The 18,299-nt window shown below is 35.7% G+C and overlaps 1 protein-coding gene across 3 annotated transcripts in view; it reads left to right on the top strand.

Annotated features, from left to right (window-relative positions):
- LOC140148206 (contactin-4-like) overlaps window positions 1-18,299 on the top strand; it is a 104,829-nt gene that overhangs the window by 65,006 nt on the left and 21,524 nt on the right. For 2 of the 3 annotated variants that reach the window (XM_072170066.1, XM_072170067.1), the window contains exons 3-5: window positions 7,797-7,894; window positions 10,363-10,653; window positions 12,815-12,910. In XM_072170066.1, coding sequence (XP_072026167.1) covers window positions 7,822-7,894; window positions 10,363-10,653; window positions 12,815-12,910 — 460 coding nt within the window. In that variant the 5' untranslated portion in view covers window positions 7,797-7,821. Of the gene's footprint in view, window positions 1-7,255; window positions 7,369-7,796; window positions 7,895-10,362; window positions 10,654-12,814; window positions 12,911-18,299 lie in introns of those variants that run through there. The other variant, XM_072170068.1, reaches the window with a different exon arrangement.

Raw genomic sequence — 18,299 nt, 5'->3', positions numbered from 1 at the left:
TTTCATCAAAACCAATCATTTGTATCAGCCTTACCCCATCTTTTTGCTGAATCATGTGAATAAGAAGAATGGTATATATCATGAACACTATTTATACAACACATTTTGTAGCATGACACTGTTGTTGAAAGTCAAATGTATTGCTGACATTTGGTTGTGATGGTGATTAAACATAGTTGCGTAGCAATGGATGAGAAGAAATGAACTTTGTACTTCTCCCGTGTTAATGAGATTCATGTCAGAAACAAATGGAATTCAGCAAATACCAGCATTTCAGTCTATCTGGATTAAAGCTTTTGGCCGTATCTGTGTATTCTTGTAAATAAATTGTTTTTCAAAATGTCAAATTCTGCCATAATTACAAAGCAGGCATTTGTGCTTAAATTTACACATGCTTGTGTTTGTTTACTGATGATAATGAGGTGAATAATGTTTTTTTAGCACATAAATGTGACTTTGTAGTAAGTGTTATTATATTCTGGTTACCTGTGTCTAGCCTATTTTGTTCTGTCCCATATAATGGTTAATCCATAGGTAGGAGCCATCACAGATGTGGAGCCATTTATGTGGATATATGACTTAGGCTGATTGCGTCATGGCATCACATGGAATCCTAGTGAGTTTCCGTCAGATTAGGGTTAAGGGCTCAGATTTCTTGCTTAAAGCAAATTGTCAGCAAAGCTTTATGAAGGTGCCAGAAGGGACTTTTTATGATCTGCTAAATTGTGGGTAACAATGGTCATACATGTAGCATTGATACATGGTATATGGCCAACAAAAATACAAGCTCTCTCAGCCTAGAATTGCAATCTTAAAGGTCTATGTGTGATCTGTCATAAAGGATTACAGCAGAAATTGTGCCAAGTGTCTTGTGTTACCATGATATTAAAGGCAAGATTATTTTCTATGGCTTGGTTGCATATGTCTGTCATTGTAACCATTACTGTATGGAATCATATTTCATGTAGATCCATATTAATGAACATGGCAATGCTGGCAATAATTTGGGCTTGCTAATGGTCAGATTCAATGCTGAATAATGCCTGATTCATACTCCAATTTGTATACACATATTTTTCCTGACTATAAACCTAGACATATTTTCCTGACTATAAACCTTGTGCGGGAATGTTGACCCTCATCAATCTCTCAAGCCCGATGTCCTCTGAGAAAAATGCAACAAGGTAATTGCAGGAGAGCCATTAGAAAATTGTTAACTTACTATTCTTTAGCCAATAGTTTCAATATATTTTCAATATTTGAATTTTGACCATTTTCATGGCATAGCTGTTACCCAGGAGCTGTTATAAATTGAGAAGTTGTAAATTAACTATGGGAGTATTCTGTCCTTAATAAATAAATAAATAAATAAATGTAGATATTTATATAGCGCTTTATGCCGTAAACAGCCTCAAAGCGCTTTTACATTTATTCTGCTGTCATTAGATTATGCCAGAACCACGTTTGCAGCCTACAAATGACGCAGGGTTCATCAGTACAACGACTGTGACTAACCCTAACAGCTTCCCATTGCACCTGGGTGGGGTGAGGCAAGCGAGATTATTTTATCTCATTTTATCCTTCAGAGGGGATGTTAAGACAGCGGTGCCATATACCTTCTCATGAAGTTCACCAGGGATGTAAATATTCCGGAATTCCGGAAATTTGTCCCAAAAAGAATCTGAAAATATTTTTTTTAAATCATTTCCAGAATTGGATGATGATAAATGTGCATCACATTCTAACCTCACTGCTGGCTGCTGAAGATAGCAATGTGCATCACATTTTATTCTCATTGCTGTCTACTGAAGATGGCAATATACATCACATTCTAATCTCACCGCTGTCATGTGCGTCACATTCTAATCTTGCTGCTGTCTACTGAAGATAGCAATGTGCATCACATTCTAATCTTGCTGCTGTCTACTGAAGATAGCAATGTGCATCACATTCTAATCTCACTGCTGTCTACTGATGATGATAGCAATGTGCGTCACATTTTAATCTCGCTGCTGTCTACTGAAGATAGCAATGGGCATCACATTCTAATCTCGCTGCTGTCTACTGAAGATAGCAATGGGCATCACATTCTGATCTCACTACTGTCTACTGAAGATAGCGATGTGCATCACATTCTAATCTCACTGCTGTCTACTGAAGATAACAATGTGCATCACATTGTAATCTCACTGCTGTCTACTGAAGATAGCAATGGGCATCACATTATACTCTTGCTGTCTACTGAAGATAGCAATGGGCATCACATTCTAATCTCACTGCTGTCTACTGAAGATAGCAATGTGCATCACATTCTACTCTTGCTGTCTACTGAAGATAGCAATGTGCATCACATTCTAATCTCACTGCTGTCTACTGATGATGATAGCAATGGGCATCACATTCTAATCTCACTGCTGTCTACTGAAGATATCAATGTGCATCACATTGTAATCTCACTGCTGTCTACTGAAGATAGCAATGGGCATCACATTATACTCTTGCTGTCTACTGAAGATAGCAATGGGCATCACATTCTAATCTTACTGCTGTCTACTGAAGATAGCAATGTGCATCACATTCTACTCTTGCTGTCTACTGAAGATAGCAATGGGCATCACATTCTAATCTCACTGCTGTCTACTGAAGATAGCAATGTGCATCACATTCTACTCTTGCTGTCTACTGAAGATAGCAATGTGCATCACATTCTACTCTTGCTGTCTACTGAAGATAGCAATGGGCATCACATTCTAATCTCACTGCTGTCTACTGAAGATAGCAATGTGCATCTCTAATCTCACTGCTATCTACTCTATCTACTGAAGAGAGAAATGTGCATCACATGCAATCTCACTGCTGTCTACTGAAGATATAAATATGCATCACATTCTAATCTCACTGCTGTCTACTGAAGATATCAATGTGCATCACATTCTAATCTCACTGCTGTAACATCACGGATTAATATCAAAATATTTTATTTTGAGAATTGTCTTGTGACATCTTGCCAGAAGCATTACGAATTATCAATCTAAATCCTATACATTGTGTACTTTCTTTAACACACAAAATATAGACCAGATGGGTCAACGTTCCGTTGTAAAAAAGCCTAACATTTCCCGCCTATTACGAGCTGATCAAACTATACTGGGAACCACACACTCTTGGAAACCTTAGTACTTGCTGCTTGACCCCCATAATCAGCGAGAAGATACTCGCCACTCTGTCAAAAATACATAAAATATTAGAAATATGAGCTAGCTCTTGTGCCAAGTCTTAGTTTTATTGCCAGTCAGAACTAACTGAAAGATTAAGATATAGCTATGTTTCATTTAGCAAAATAAGATGTTTTTTAATTCCCAAAAATGAGTGCTGTATTTTTCTGGAATCAGGAGTAAGTGCAGACATGCACCAAGGCAGGAGTTGTGAAGGAAGGGAACTGATTCCAACATTCATTAAAGCAGCAGACTTAATTAATAAAAGCTTAGTATCTATAATAGACACTAATGATGTTTGCTGACATGTTTAGTACAACTTACAAACTACAATAATGGTGTCACTTCTTAATCATTCCTGGGACACATTGAAACAGATTGCAAGGTTTTATTTATTTATTCACTTAACCAAATATACAGATCCTTTACAGCTGGTAAAGAGCACATACCTCATTGTAATTATGTTTGCACTTTGCACCAACTTTATTTTAGGAATGCTAATATTTGAAATAATATATGACAGAAAGCATGACATTTGTACTCATTTTGCAGCATTAGCAACTTGAAACTTGCTATAAATAATAAAACTACCACATTAATATTGAAGTGTTTGACAGTATTTGACAACTCAAATGTAACTTTCTCCCTGTTTATTTTAGGTAATTGTATACAAATTTGACCTGGTGGAAAGCATAGGTTCAAACATACACCTCATCAAATATTTTTATTGCTTAACATTTCGAGATCAACACTTACACACCGCACAATAAGTTCCTTGTTCTTTTTTAGCTGAAAATGGTTATATGAAATGTGCAAATATTTTCTATTATATTTTTGGGCAACTTAATTTATTGCTAAACAGCAAATTTCTTCTGACTATCAAACAAAAAAAGCGAAGTTTAAAAGCTATGTGCCCATTGTGAGACAACCTTTTTGGCCTTACCATTGTGTTTTTTTAATTTGAGGTTAGAGAAATTGTCCAGCATGAATTAGTCTGTGTAATGCAGCTCCTTGTTTATTGTAGCATGGTGGATAGGTCGCTTGAGATGAGGTGGGTAATGTTACCATTTGCATTTTGTGAGATACTTGTATTCAAGAAGGCATTTCAGTAACACACTTGTTGGCTGGATTCAATTCTATGGTTTGGACAGTCAGTATAGCAAGCAAAGATGGTCATAATAAATTGTGTAGTCTTTGTGATTGCTTGATTTTATATGATAAGAAGGAAAGTGCTTCGCAATATCAGATTTTTGCACTGAAATTGGTCAAAAACTCATAAGTTTATTCGCCAACTGCAGTGGAATTTCTGATACATTAAAGTATAGACATATGTGACCTAATTTGATCCATTCAGGCTAAAGTCATAAATTTCAAAAATTGAGTTCTACTATTACTAACTTACTCAGTACCTGTACTAATGTTGAATCCCCAGGTCTCTTGATTACTTGGTTGCAAAGTTATGAACCCTTTATATGTCCATTTTCTTATGTTTTGTATTGTTTTTTCCCCTAACTTTTTTATTTTATCCCAGTTTCATTATGGCAGTAGCCTGATTGGATCAGATCTGATCCAACGCATTGGATCAGTCACATAAAAATGTATGTGCTAGTCTATATAAATTACATAATGATAAATTTTAAAACTGTACATAAGCAAAGTGAATATGAAACATATGTTTGACTCCTCACCTAGTCAAGGGCAGGCTCGCATCACTGCCTATACATCAATCCATTATACACTTCCCCAATTAGCTTATATTGTATCACTCTTCAAAATAGCAAATGATATTTAGTACCCATGCATGTAATAAATAGTGGATGAATGTGCCATGTAGAAATGTTTGGTTGTGCTCTGTTACCTCCTCTTGAGCCTTTAGCCTGCAGCCATTGATAAATAGTGGGGTTTAGGGCCGTAACTCTGCTTGGAGCAGTCTAATGGTGAATTCAACCACAGTCACGTCTGATTAATGTATAGACTTGCACAAGTCTGACTGACATATGATTGGCATGATGAAACAAAATCATTAATAGGAGCTCATTTAAAGAGGTATTTAGCACCCTATTTCTATGGTATGGTTAATAGATATTCTTAAAAAAAGCCTTATTTCCAAAATTTCATTTGACTTAATAGACAGGGATCAAGTTCCTTTTCTTTTATACATGCGATAAAAGGCACTGAAGAATTCATCAATTTCTCTTAGCTAAAACGTCATTTTGCATTCAAAACACAATTTTGCTAAAAGTTTATGATATATTCCACCCTAAAATCTGCAATTTTTAGGTAGTTGAGCGGCTTGATTTTCTGCATGGTGCTTCAAACATGATGTAAACCATACCAATCTCTACAGCGCAGCATCTCTATGTTGTGACGACATTAGGTGAATTTAACCTCAAAACGTTCCTAAAATTTCATAATTGTAACTTTTTATGCTTAGATAGTGAGAAAAACATCCACAGAGCACAACTATCACAAAAAATTGGGTACATCAGCCATTATTCCAAACTTTTTTTTGCATTAAAATCAACCATGGAAACACTAGTTGTTATTTCTGTAGTAAGACGGTCCTGATCAACCAGGTATGGTCAGTGAATGGAAACACTAATTGTTATTTCTGTAGTAAGACGGTCCTGATGTAGTGGTGTGATCTTGACATTGAATTTGAGAACTTTATGGCAGAATTGATTCTCTGCATCTTGCTGAATTTAAATCCCTGAAGAGCATTAGGCCGTATGCAGACTTTTTATTAGACGTAAAATATTTGATGTAAAATATTTGATGTAACATATCTACGTTATTTGATCTATTGCCATTCTATTTCCAGTAATGTTTAAGTTCTAACGAATGTTTGATGACGTGAAATCGATAATATATTTCTACCAGATATTATACGTAACATATTATCGATATTACCCTGGGATGCAGACTCTGATTATTAGACGTATAATATTTGATGTAACATATCTACGTTATTTGATCTATTGCCATTTCCAGTAATGTTTAAGTTCTAACGCATGTTTGATGACGTGAAATCGATAATATATTTCTACCAGATATTATACGTAACATATTATCGATATTACGTCATCAAACATTCGTTAGAAGTACATTACTGGAAATAGAATGGGGCTAGATTAAATAACATAGATATGTTACATCAAATATTATACGTCTAATAATCGGAGTCTGCATCCCAGGGTCTGCATACTGCCTTAAACTGTATTAAATGCAACATTAATTTTATATGTGAAGGCAGTTTAGTTGCATGATATAGTGTGATTGGGATTATTGATTTGACTGCATGGTAATTATTAACAAGAGCTCTTGTAAGAATTAATAGTACGTGTCTGTTTTCTCTGATAAAAAAAGGTCTCACCAGAGTGATTACTAAAGGTTAGTTACTAAAATATTTCATGCGTAAGTGATTAATTTGACTATGCAAGGAAAGGAAACTTTAGCTGTAAACAAGCTGCAAGCAACACTTTTGTTGTCAAGAATGGCTCTGTAGCCATTTAATATGCAGTATATTGCATCTTCTTGCTGCAGGGGACTCTAGTTTGAATCAAAATTGACTTTTTGGAAACACCTGTACTTTTGTGCTTTTCAGTGATGTGGTAACATGCTACTATGTGTTCAATTAACTTAGACCAAGCCCATGAGGGTCAATTTCACTGGTATGCGTGCTGACTTTTCCAGTTCAATTTTACCTGTGATGGAAATACACCCAGTCAGGGGGGGTTTGAACAGTTGGGGAATTGAGACCTGTGGCCCCCAACTTTCGAAAACCTACGGATGCAATGGCTTCAGTCTGAGAAATTTGAGAGAAGTACAAGTTGCATAGCCCTTAACCATTAGTATTTGAGTTTATATCACCTAAAACCTGAGGGGAACTTGAGGTCAATGCACTCCAGGAATAGACCAAAGAAACAACAATGACTTGGGCAATAGTAATAATTGGACCTACATCAACACAAGGATGAATACCTTGCAAAATTGCCATGAACCTACTCAGGCATGTGTACCTGTGTATCAGGTACTGGAAAAGTCATTTCATGGTTGATACTCCTCTGTCTGCAGTTTGCCATCCTTATGTATCCATTAATTATGGCTTGGAATAAGTAGTTCATCAATTGTACGTTGATGATGATATTGTAAGGTAATGCTCATTTTGAGTCTTTATGAATGTTGGTGTAAGATGATCCCATGCCTTAGTGTTGAATGTGATCAACTGTTACAAACACATATGTTGCAATGTGTTATATATTTTTTCGTACAGCTTGTATTATGACCATCGAGATAAGAATTTTTGAAATTGGATTTTGTTTTGTGAAGGGAATTCATAATTTTAATATATGCTGAGATGTGTCTAGCTTATTTCATCATTATATTTTGCTATTTGGTTTTTGTATGTGTTTTTTGTGCATTTTTTTTGCAGAAAGAGAAGTAAATCATAATATAATTGCTGGTGATGGTTCGGTTTTTTGGTTGGGGGTAGGAGTTCAGGCTGGCAACTTCTCATGTTTCTGTAATGTACTTGATGTTTATATAACCGAACATCTCTTTGTTCTCCTTTATGTCTTTCAGATTTTTATACTCACACACATTCACAATGGCTATTGAAAGAAGATTATTATGGAGAATAGCAGCCTTCATGGCTCTTTTCACATTAGTATCAGCAGCAGGTATGTGATTAGAAATCTACAACTCAGGAAGTTTATTATGGGAAATTTTCCATATTGGATTATAATTCAGTGTTAGAAATAAGTCGGAATTATCAAGGGCCATTTGGGCCCTTAGATCTGAAAATCCCTAGGCCTCATCAATTTTTATAGGCCCAAACTTAATTGTAACATTGCCCCAATGCAAAATAACTGTTTGGAGATTTTAATGTCACACTGGTTCACATTTATGACATTTTCTCAGACTTGCATATCAACAACAGGTAATGCCAAATAGGCGGGAAGGATTGACATTGAAGTCAGCATCGAGTCACTTTGGTAAACCAAATTTCATGGTCCCGCAGAATAGTGTATCAGCAGGCCTGAAGTGATTTCATAGGCTTTTTGCTTGAGGGCCTGCCTAGCACTGCAAATGCAATATTACAACTTGACGTTGATATTCAAACTTCCACTCTAATTTTATATTACCATGTAAATAGCAATCATAATATTTAGTAAGCCAGTTGATTTGGCAATAAGAACACACAAATCTCAACATTGATAGTTTGTAGACCTTCAAATGGCCTCCATTGATGACTGACCTGGCGGCAGAGCAAATGAACAGTGAACCAATCTGGTATATTGTCTGGATTTGGTTGCAATGGTGGCAAGGTGTAACCAAAGTAGCTACCCTGTGTTATTTTGGATTAATAAATATGAGGGGGTTCCAATCCCGGGGTTCCAATTTGGCACAATGTGTTACATGCCGATTGTAAACAACAACACACTTTCAGTGTAAGTTTGCCAGGCGCATAGGGGAAATAATCCAGAGTTACACTATTTGCCCTCTATGAGTGACACATAAACATGGCGCAGTCGGTACTCTTTGGTTATACCTCATTGACATTCACTTCACTCACTATACCATTTTTCACCCTGAATGTGGCAGTGGCGTCAATGCGTTGACGCAGCTGTTTTGCTCGCGCATCTATGAGGCGTCTTTAACTGCATGCGTGTGTACACCAGTACTTTTGAGTGAACACTAGCAATTTGAGACCTTACCCAATGAAATGTGTACTGACATCACTGCCACATCAGGGTAAAAATGGTATAGGTATTACTAATTTTTAAAATAATGAATCTCACCATAAATATAGCCATCACTTCACCTGCTGAAAAATGTGGATTTTGCTATAAAATGCATTATTTTGCATATTTTTTTGAAAATTGGGATGTTTTCTTTGCTTTTTGAGATTATGATAAAGCGCTATGATAGTCCAAGGAGAATCATGCTGCAAACCAAATTTTTATGACACATTTAAAATTCAAAAACATTGGCAACAGGCAGCCATAGCGTTTGCTTGCCTACACATGCAAAGATATGTACACTGTTTGACCTATATGCAGATCCTGTGCTCTTGTAATGTCTCTGACTATCTGGCTCTATTAGTGGTGTAACTTTCCACGGTTGTTTGATGGGATCATTTATTAGTTTTTCAAACAAAACATCATGTACAACCAAATTTTAGGCCTGAACAGCTAAATGTGATATCATGCTAATGTATACAGATGCTTTTGACTCATTCTTAACTTTAATTTTCCCTCTTTTACAAAATTATTCACTTTTATAGCATTTTTATAGCTTTTTCGGATATAAAATGTATTGTTTTTATTGTTTGATAAAATATGTTTATAAAATTTTCTTGTTGCTTGTTTCACCTATTCCAGCTGTTTTAATGGCAGTAATAATCACCTACCCCTTGCAAATAAAGAAATATGATTTAGGATAAATAGCGCCATCTATAGTTTGCATTTAGTTAATAATGAAGCCAATTCTATATACATCAAACAACCGTGTTTCAAGTCTTACTAAACTAAACTTACTAAATCAAACATGTGCCTAACCATTATGTTTACTTAATTAAGGAAGTAAAAAGTGTTTTTTATATTTTTTTAATTAAATCAAATACTGAAAATCAAAATTTGAAATTGTATCTGGTACCCACCAGTGAGTTCCACTGGACTTCATCAGGCTGTTGATGAATGGTGATATGCTAGGGAAGACCTAATGCATGTTATCACCAATGGTGGTAATGGACATATCTCCAGATGAAATTCAGTGGTAGCAGACATAGCTCAGATTAAGTTTTGATTTCCAATATTTGATTTAAATATGCTCATGTTTGAGCTACTGTAAGAAAAAGTATACTCCAGATATCCTGTAGGCCTATAATGTATTTTTCAATTGTCATACTCAAGCCAATGTCATACATGTACAACAGGCCTACAAATATACCAACACAGAATTAATTCAAGTTTGAATGAATTGATATGTACATTGTAGGTACAGCTGCATTTATGACATGCACTTTTAGAATAATACAAAATTTCTTGTAAAAGAATGATCAATGTCTAGCTATTTATTTGCCAAACTAACATATCACTTGTTAACCTCCTGAATATTGATTGTGATCGTGTACTTTTTATTTCAGATGAATTTTTGGGACCACACATAATCAGAGAGCCACAGAACACCACCTTCAATGTAGATTCCTCACAGCAGTCAACATATCTAGATTGTGAAGCACAGGGAACACCTAAACCCAAATATTATTGGCAGAAGGACAGCCAGAACCTGACATTTACAGACGATGTGTTCCTGAGTGGTGGTCGTCTCACAATAAATGACCCAAACAGGAACACACACGCAGGATGGTACCAATGCTTTGCCAGCAATGATGTGGGTACTGTTATGAGCCAGCCAGCTTATTTAGCTTTTGCATGTGAGTACTTCTGTTTGTAATACATCAAAAATGTTTAAGCCAGGCATTCTCAACTTTGTTTGGTCAAGAGCCACAAAACACATTTCAAACATACATGTTTGTGGGCCAAATTCACCCAGTTTCTTATGTTTCCTAGACATTTTACAGTTGGTCAAGGCTGGATATGGCCTGCGGGACCACCTGTTGTGAACTCCTGGTTTAAGCCTCCCCAGTTCCATTCATGGGAGATAGGTGGAGACTTGAAGAAGGTGTCTGTCTCAAAAGCAGGAGTTCCTAATAATGTACCTCAGAAGATTTTAAAGGAGTTTGTATACGAGCTTAGCTCTCCTGTTACTTATGTCATTAACACCTCCCTTGAACAGGGTATTGTTTCAACACAATGGAAAAAAGACAAATGTCATTCCTGTGCAGAAACAGACACCCCCTTCATGCAGTTGACACACTTACATGTTGGCCAGTTTTACTAACTTCTAGTCTAGGTAAAATTGCTAAAGGTAATATGTCTAAATCTGTGGTTGCATCAACTCTCTCTCATGTATATAAGTATGGAAACAAAAAGGGTATGTCAACTATTCACTGCCTGATAGATGTTTACCACCGATTGGTATCAGAAGCTGAGAAATCTGAAAACATCAGTACGCTTGTACTAACAGATTTCTCAAAGGCATTTGATGTTATCGACTACAACATTGCCATCTCCAACCTTCTGAACATGGATGTGTTACCATCTATTATGCAATGGGTTCTTGACTTCATTTCCCGGAGACAACAAAAGATCAAATGCAAACATACCATTTCTGATTGGTTTACACTGATGGGAGGAGTTCCTCAAGGCACAATCTTGGTCCCAATCACATTTCTTAGTATTATCAACAGTGCCTAAGAGAGTGACAGAAATACAAATAACTATGTATGGAAGTATGTCAATGACCTGACATTGAATGAGAGCAGGAGTTATGGCAAACTCTGGTGAAATTCAGAGAAGCGTAGACTGACTGCATCAGTGGAGTATGCAGGTCTACTTTGGTCGAAAATCTCCTGCTCATGCGAATGGGGATTTGCCATTTGGTCTAATATCATTTGGTCTAATATCCATTTCGTCTATATCCATTCGTCTCTAAACCCATAGGTCTATATCCACTACGTCCAATAATCATTTGGTCCTTTAACCATTTGGTCCGATAACGATTTGGTCCGATAACCATTTAGTCTAATAACCAATAAGTCTAAAACCATTTAGTCTAGAAACCATTTAGTCTAATACTCATTTGGTCTATAACCAATAGGTCTAATAGCCATTTGGTCTACACACCATTTAGTCTTACAAGCATTTAGTTTATTAATAAATAGACAAATTTGCATTGGACTAACTGGTTATTAGACCATACAAGTGTAACAGAGATGATCTAGGGGGTTAGTTATTTTGCTCAACTCGGCCGTGGGGGGCGTTGGGGCTCACACTAAAGGAAATCCAGTTGACAGCCAACACTTTTGTTTTGGTTTGGTTTTATTCTCTGTGCCTGTGCATAATGAGGAATAATAACATGAGAAAGGTATAAGTATTCAGAAGATGTGTAGATTGGTTCAGTTGATGAAGTAAGCTGCATCCTGTGATGGACAGCAACAGGTGTCCTGGTGGTGAGTCTGGAAGTCATGATTGTAGAGGGCAGCAGCCAAATTTACAGACTACTACACAAGTATTAGACCTTATGGTTTTTAGACCAAACGGTTATTAGACCAATGGTTATTAAAGAAATATTAGACCATATGGTTAGTAGACATACCGGTTATTAGACCAAACAATATTAGACTAAATGGACATTATACTATATGATTATTAGACTAAGTGGCAATTAGCCTTTCTGGTAATAGACCAATTGAATATAGACTAAACGGGAATTAGACCAAATGGTATTAGACCAAATGGCAATAGACCATGCGAATGTTTGTATTACTGGCCAAAAGTCACTGTTGTAGTCTGTCAAGGGGAATGAACTACTTGGTGTGATAATTGAAAACAATAGGATGGGCAAGTGGATGTAATGTATTGGAAGCCAACAAGAAGATGGTACAACAATTAACAATTTTAATGTTACAATATATTGTTTAATAGGAAATGCTAGTGTGTTCTAACTCGCCAATCTTCTTATCCTTTCAACAGATGTAAATTCATTTCCCTTTGAGGCTCGGACAGATTACGAAATGACAGAGGACGAAGGGGGTTGCATTGACTGCGAAATTCCTGACTTCGCTCCAGGTATGAATAAATAAATTTCACATGTAAAGTAACTAAAGATTTTGTGTTTTTGTACCAGGACTGCCACTTCAAACTATGCTTTCATTCTAAATGTGGTAAGCAGACAGACATATCCAACTTATATGGAAATTTGATACAATGCATACTTCAAAATTATAATTATTATATAGACAAAACTCAAATTTAACCATATTTCAGTGTAATTTACACTTGAAAGTGTAGCGTTTGTGATACAGTTTAAAAAATGGGTGCAAAATTGTAGTCTGCTACACTGTATGTTACATTTTCAAAATGACATTGTACCGTGGAGCTGTTAAGGGGGTACTACACCCTTGCCCAATTTTGTGCCTATTTTTGCATTTTTTTTCTCAAAAATTATAGCGCATTGGTGACAAGTACGATATGTATGTTATGGGGGCAAGGACTACAACTACTGCACTGGAAACTTTATTTCAACATAGACAATAGTTGTGGAGTTACAGTCAAAAATGAGGAAAACCCAATATTTGATCAATAAATCAATAACGATTTGCCTTGAGTTGCTGAATTTTCAATGCAGTAGTTGTAGTCCTTGCCCCTGTAATATACATATCTTATTTGTCACCAATGTGCTATAATTTTTGAGAAAAATGCAAAAATAGGCACAAAATTGGCCAGGGGTGTAGTACCCCCTTAAGATCAACAATATTGTGTTGTGCAATTGTATGACACATGTTATAGCAAATTATGATGAGGTTTGATCGTAGGTATGTAATGCTATGTGTGTAGTATTTAACCATGTGTAAACATTACACTATAATGCGGGACAACATGATCCAAACTGCAGACATATCAGATACCTGCCAACAGATGGATGAAATTATCTTATTAAATGTGCTCCTGGCAAGTTGTATATGATGTGAATTCTTCACACAAATTTAAATTTGAAAAAATGGTTATGTAAGTTGTTGCAAAATTGTGTGTAGTCAGTCAATTTAGCCTGACCAGGACTCACTTTGAAGTTAATATAGCCCATTTTTTAAATAATATTTGTATGTCAAGTGTTGTGCTTGTATGTGATGCGAGGAATATAACCCTACAAAATTTAGTATGACTAGTGTTGTTTGCGGATGAGAATGTCCACATTAATCAACTCATCAGTAATGGGCAAGCTAGGAGCATGAAACCCGGGCATGAAACAATGACAGGCTTGTATAGTCAGGAGCATCCACACCCACAAAAAAAGCTCCATTTTTCTGGGAAAAAGTGTACAAATGTACATTTAAAGGACTTAACTTATAAGCCCACTTTTAAGACACTTAACTTTGTTGAGGTCTCTATTGTCATAGCTATGGAATGGAGCAGCAATACCCACATTCACTAATTTCACTTATGGCGACAGTGTTCACACAAATTAGGCCTACAACGCTGCAAAGTTGTCAACCATGTTTCATAAATTGCTTAGACATTTGCTGGCAGATAGACCTAATAACGATGTTGGTGTTTGCATAGGCAATGTTTAGATGCATTAGATTCAAACTGGTCAGTTTGAAATGAAAGTTTGAGAATATGATTTGAAAGTCAGTCAACAAAAAATTGAATGTATAAATGCACCAAAACTATGAAAATACACATTGTATCCTGTTCAGATAATTAATTTGCGATCCAATTATCCAATGTAAAGTCTTGCTTAGAAAATGTATGTGTTCCTTTAATCCAAGCCATCCCCATCTGTTAAATATTACATTACTCCTTATAGAATGACAGTGCACCATCATTTGGTGAACTCTGCATTAGCATAAACATTGTAACTTGTCTGACACACAAGAACAATAGGCAATGATGCTGGTATGAAAACTATTCCTCCTCTCTTTTTGAAAATGGCCCCTTGTGGGAATTTGTACTCAGCAAACTTTAATTGAATTCAGTTTAGGAGACACATTGCAGCATGTTATAAATGGAACATTATTGCCAATTGTCTTTATTTTCCGACATCTTATTTTCACATATATAACATCAAACTTTATTTTCTATTTCAAACTTAAGTTGATTTTAAATATCATATCAGCTATAGCCTTTTATAAAACAAAAGGTCCCTTTTTAATCAAAAAAGGTTTTGCTTCTTAATCAAAGGCGTTATCAGTCTGTGAAAAAAATGGAGCTGTAAAAAATGTAATGTTTTCGGTATTGTGATGACCCATAAACCTATATTACATGTCTCTCTGTGTATTTGATCTTGTTTGTACCTGCATTATATATGACAGAAGGATCCTAATGGCATTTACAGTCACACATTTACATATGCGGGGGTTTCATTATGATAGGTCTTGTTAGTGTCAGATATAGATTGTGGCTTTCATTTCTAATTTTATGCAGTGCAAGTGGTGTGTTGCAGAAGACTTGAAAGTCGCAACATTTATACATATACTGTCAATTTATTACTGAGAGTACTTTTGAGGAGAGGCTAAAATATGTTTGTTGATTTAGTAATGAAAATGGATGAATGAAATACATGTGCACTGTACTGTAGCTGACTGTGCCTTGTATAGTGCCAATATGTTTGGAACAGAGTTTGTAAAGGAAGTGATATGTTACAGTAATTCTGTTACCAGGATTTATTTGAAGGAAATGCATGATTTCAAAATTTGGACCTATGTGAAACAAACAACAAAATGAGCAAGTGGGTTTTGCATTCTTAACTCAACATTTTTCAGTAAAAAGTTAATTGTCTGCCAGAAGCAGGCCCGTAACCAGGATTTATTTGGGGCTGATTTTGAAAAAGTGAACTTGGGAGACGGATTTTGAAAAAGTAGACCTTTTTGTAAAAAAAAGTGGATCTTTTTCGAAAATTTTGACCTACACTCACAAATGAGGTCAAAAATGGGGACTTTGGGGGGGGTATCCACCCCCTCACCCCTCCCCTCGTTTCGGGTCTGCATTTAGGGTATGTTTGGTTGTTTTTAAAAAGTGGTTCTGTACTGTCTGTGTACATTCCCCCTTGCTGCACTCACCCTGTGTTTTGAAATGCCAATGTATGAATTTCAATCCATGAGTAGAAGAAATGTGTTTCAAGTAAATTTGAAATGTGAAACCTAACACTGTCAGTGCTAAGTCTTGCAGGTTTTATGTGTATTTTATAACACTTTGGGAGGCCTAAAAGTCTCAAAATGAAAAAGAAGTTCAAGATATTATTTGCCAGAAGCCCAGTATAATGTATGGCTAGTCTGTAATTGAAATAACATTTGTACTAGGAAGTGTTGAACTGGTCAAATAGAGTGAATGTCTATATTATTATTCATCTTGGTGTGTCAGTGACATCAACACGCTGAGGCATATGCACATCTTTTTGGAATCTTTAAATATGTACACCAATGCTTGTGATTTGAAGCTGTGCCAATGAAATGCACACTGATGCCATTGACTTGCCAAGATGAAACATAATATAGGCACCTTTTGTTATTTTGACTTTGTATCACTATATATATAGATGTCAAGTCTGAGGGCAGTGGTTCTTGAGATACTAACTGGAGCAAATGACCTAAGAGTTTCTGAGACCCTGTAATCAAATCCAGGACTTGGAGTTTCTGAGACCTGTGCTTTAACTTAACCACTCTGTGATGGAACTTCTTGATTAGGTAGACTGAAAATTTGTAATTGGTTACCTACCTATAATACCTACCCACCTACCTCCTTGTAAATTATGTTACATTTTGTAGTTGGGGCCTAACAGAAAAGTATGGTTGAGTTACCAAATCAAATTTTGAGGCTACCTAATCATTGGTCTAATGCTCTTATGTTTCCTTTTGAAGCTATATCAAGTCTATCCTTCCGGTATGGTGGTAAGTTGTGTGCTTGGAAGACAACACAACACCAGAATAGCACACCATTTGCAATCAGTCATATTAAACACTATATCATATTCAACCTAATTGATAAGTCATTATAATTATGTGGATACTTGTGAAAGCCAACTTACACATTTACCATGCAAACAATGAGGCTATGCAGCCTGTAAACCGTGTAAAGTCTGAAACAAAGGCAAAACTAGTGGCAATTCAAGTGCTATATTCAGTGGCAGCACCATGGGGGGGGGCATGTGGGGAAAATGCCCCCTAGTCAAAATTACGAAAATTTCCACTTTTTACAGTAATTTTGCCCCCCCTGAAATTCACTTTGCCCCCCTAAAGAAAAAAAAAAAAATTCCTGGCGCCGCCACTGGCTATATTAATGACTGTCCACATGTAGGCTGCGATTAAGTTGATTATGCTACTCATCCATATGTCATTAACATGTAACTTTCTCTACCTTGGGTCAATGTGACATTTATCTATCAATCAGTAGAAATGTGGTGTGTGTATCAGGACACAGAACAGGTGTGTCGGTGTACTGAAGAATAAAAGATACACATCTTTAATTTGTATAGGATTGCAGATTCATATACAGTGGTAATAAAATGAGAATAATTTAAAATTAGACTTCAATGCTACTTGTTTATTTTGCTTACTGGGAGCATTTTTGAGGAACATCCTTGTTGTCATTCATGTCATTAAGTATGACATCATCTGATCAAGTTGGTTTCTACATATTTCCAAGAAATCATCTGAGTTAACAACATCAGCTGACGATGAGGAAGGTCCTTGAAAGTGCTCCTGGTAAGTGAAATAAACAAGTAGTATTGAAGTCTAATTCTAAATTATTCTAACTTTTATTTGGCCTTTGAAAACGGCCATGATAAAGCCAAATAAAAACGCCAACCTGGGCCTTACTATCAATTTCTGAATTTTTCTTTCTTTAATAGTCAATAATAGTTAATATTTCAATTTTAAACAAGTCTTTAGTTCATGAATAATATATTACTACATGTATGTTGATATTTTTAAGTACGTTTTTTTGTAAGTTCTTCAAATCTAATTTAGATTTAATGCTTAATATTTAATACATCAAGTGAATGATATCTCATCAGAATGCTATGACACTTTGATTGTATTTTAGATGGATTATGCTTTAAGTGACTCAAGCTGTATCAATCATTATATCTGCTGAAAGTACATTCAATATGAGCTCTGTTATTATTTGTAATATCAAATTGTTCCACGTTTATGAATTCCCACAATATTGATAGGATGGTGCATTTTTTTCTCTCTCTCTTTTCAATGGTAATTTTCCCATCTTCATTTCAAATTAACTGTCCTTTCCCATTTTTCTCTAGCTCATTTCATGATTGAAGTGATTATTGTTCATCGCTAAAGAGATTATGCCATTTTATATGTATTATGTAGGGATATAATAAAAAATACAAATTATTAATCATTTTAATTTTTACACTTTAGCTAGATTAGTCTTTTACTTACAACTGAGACATTAACAATGTACATTGTGCTTGAATTTTATAACATAATTTAGGTAGACC

Source organism: Amphiura filiformis, chromosome 3 (genome assembly GCF_039555335.1).
Source record: "Amphiura filiformis chromosome 3, Afil_fr2py, whole genome shotgun sequence".
NCBI classification, from domain to species: Eukaryota; Metazoa; Echinodermata; class Ophiuroidea; order Amphilepidida; family Amphiuridae; genus Amphiura; species Amphiura filiformis.
The sequence above is the reverse complement of the archived record's forward strand: the minus strand, read 5'-3'. Positions and strand labels throughout refer to the sequence as shown.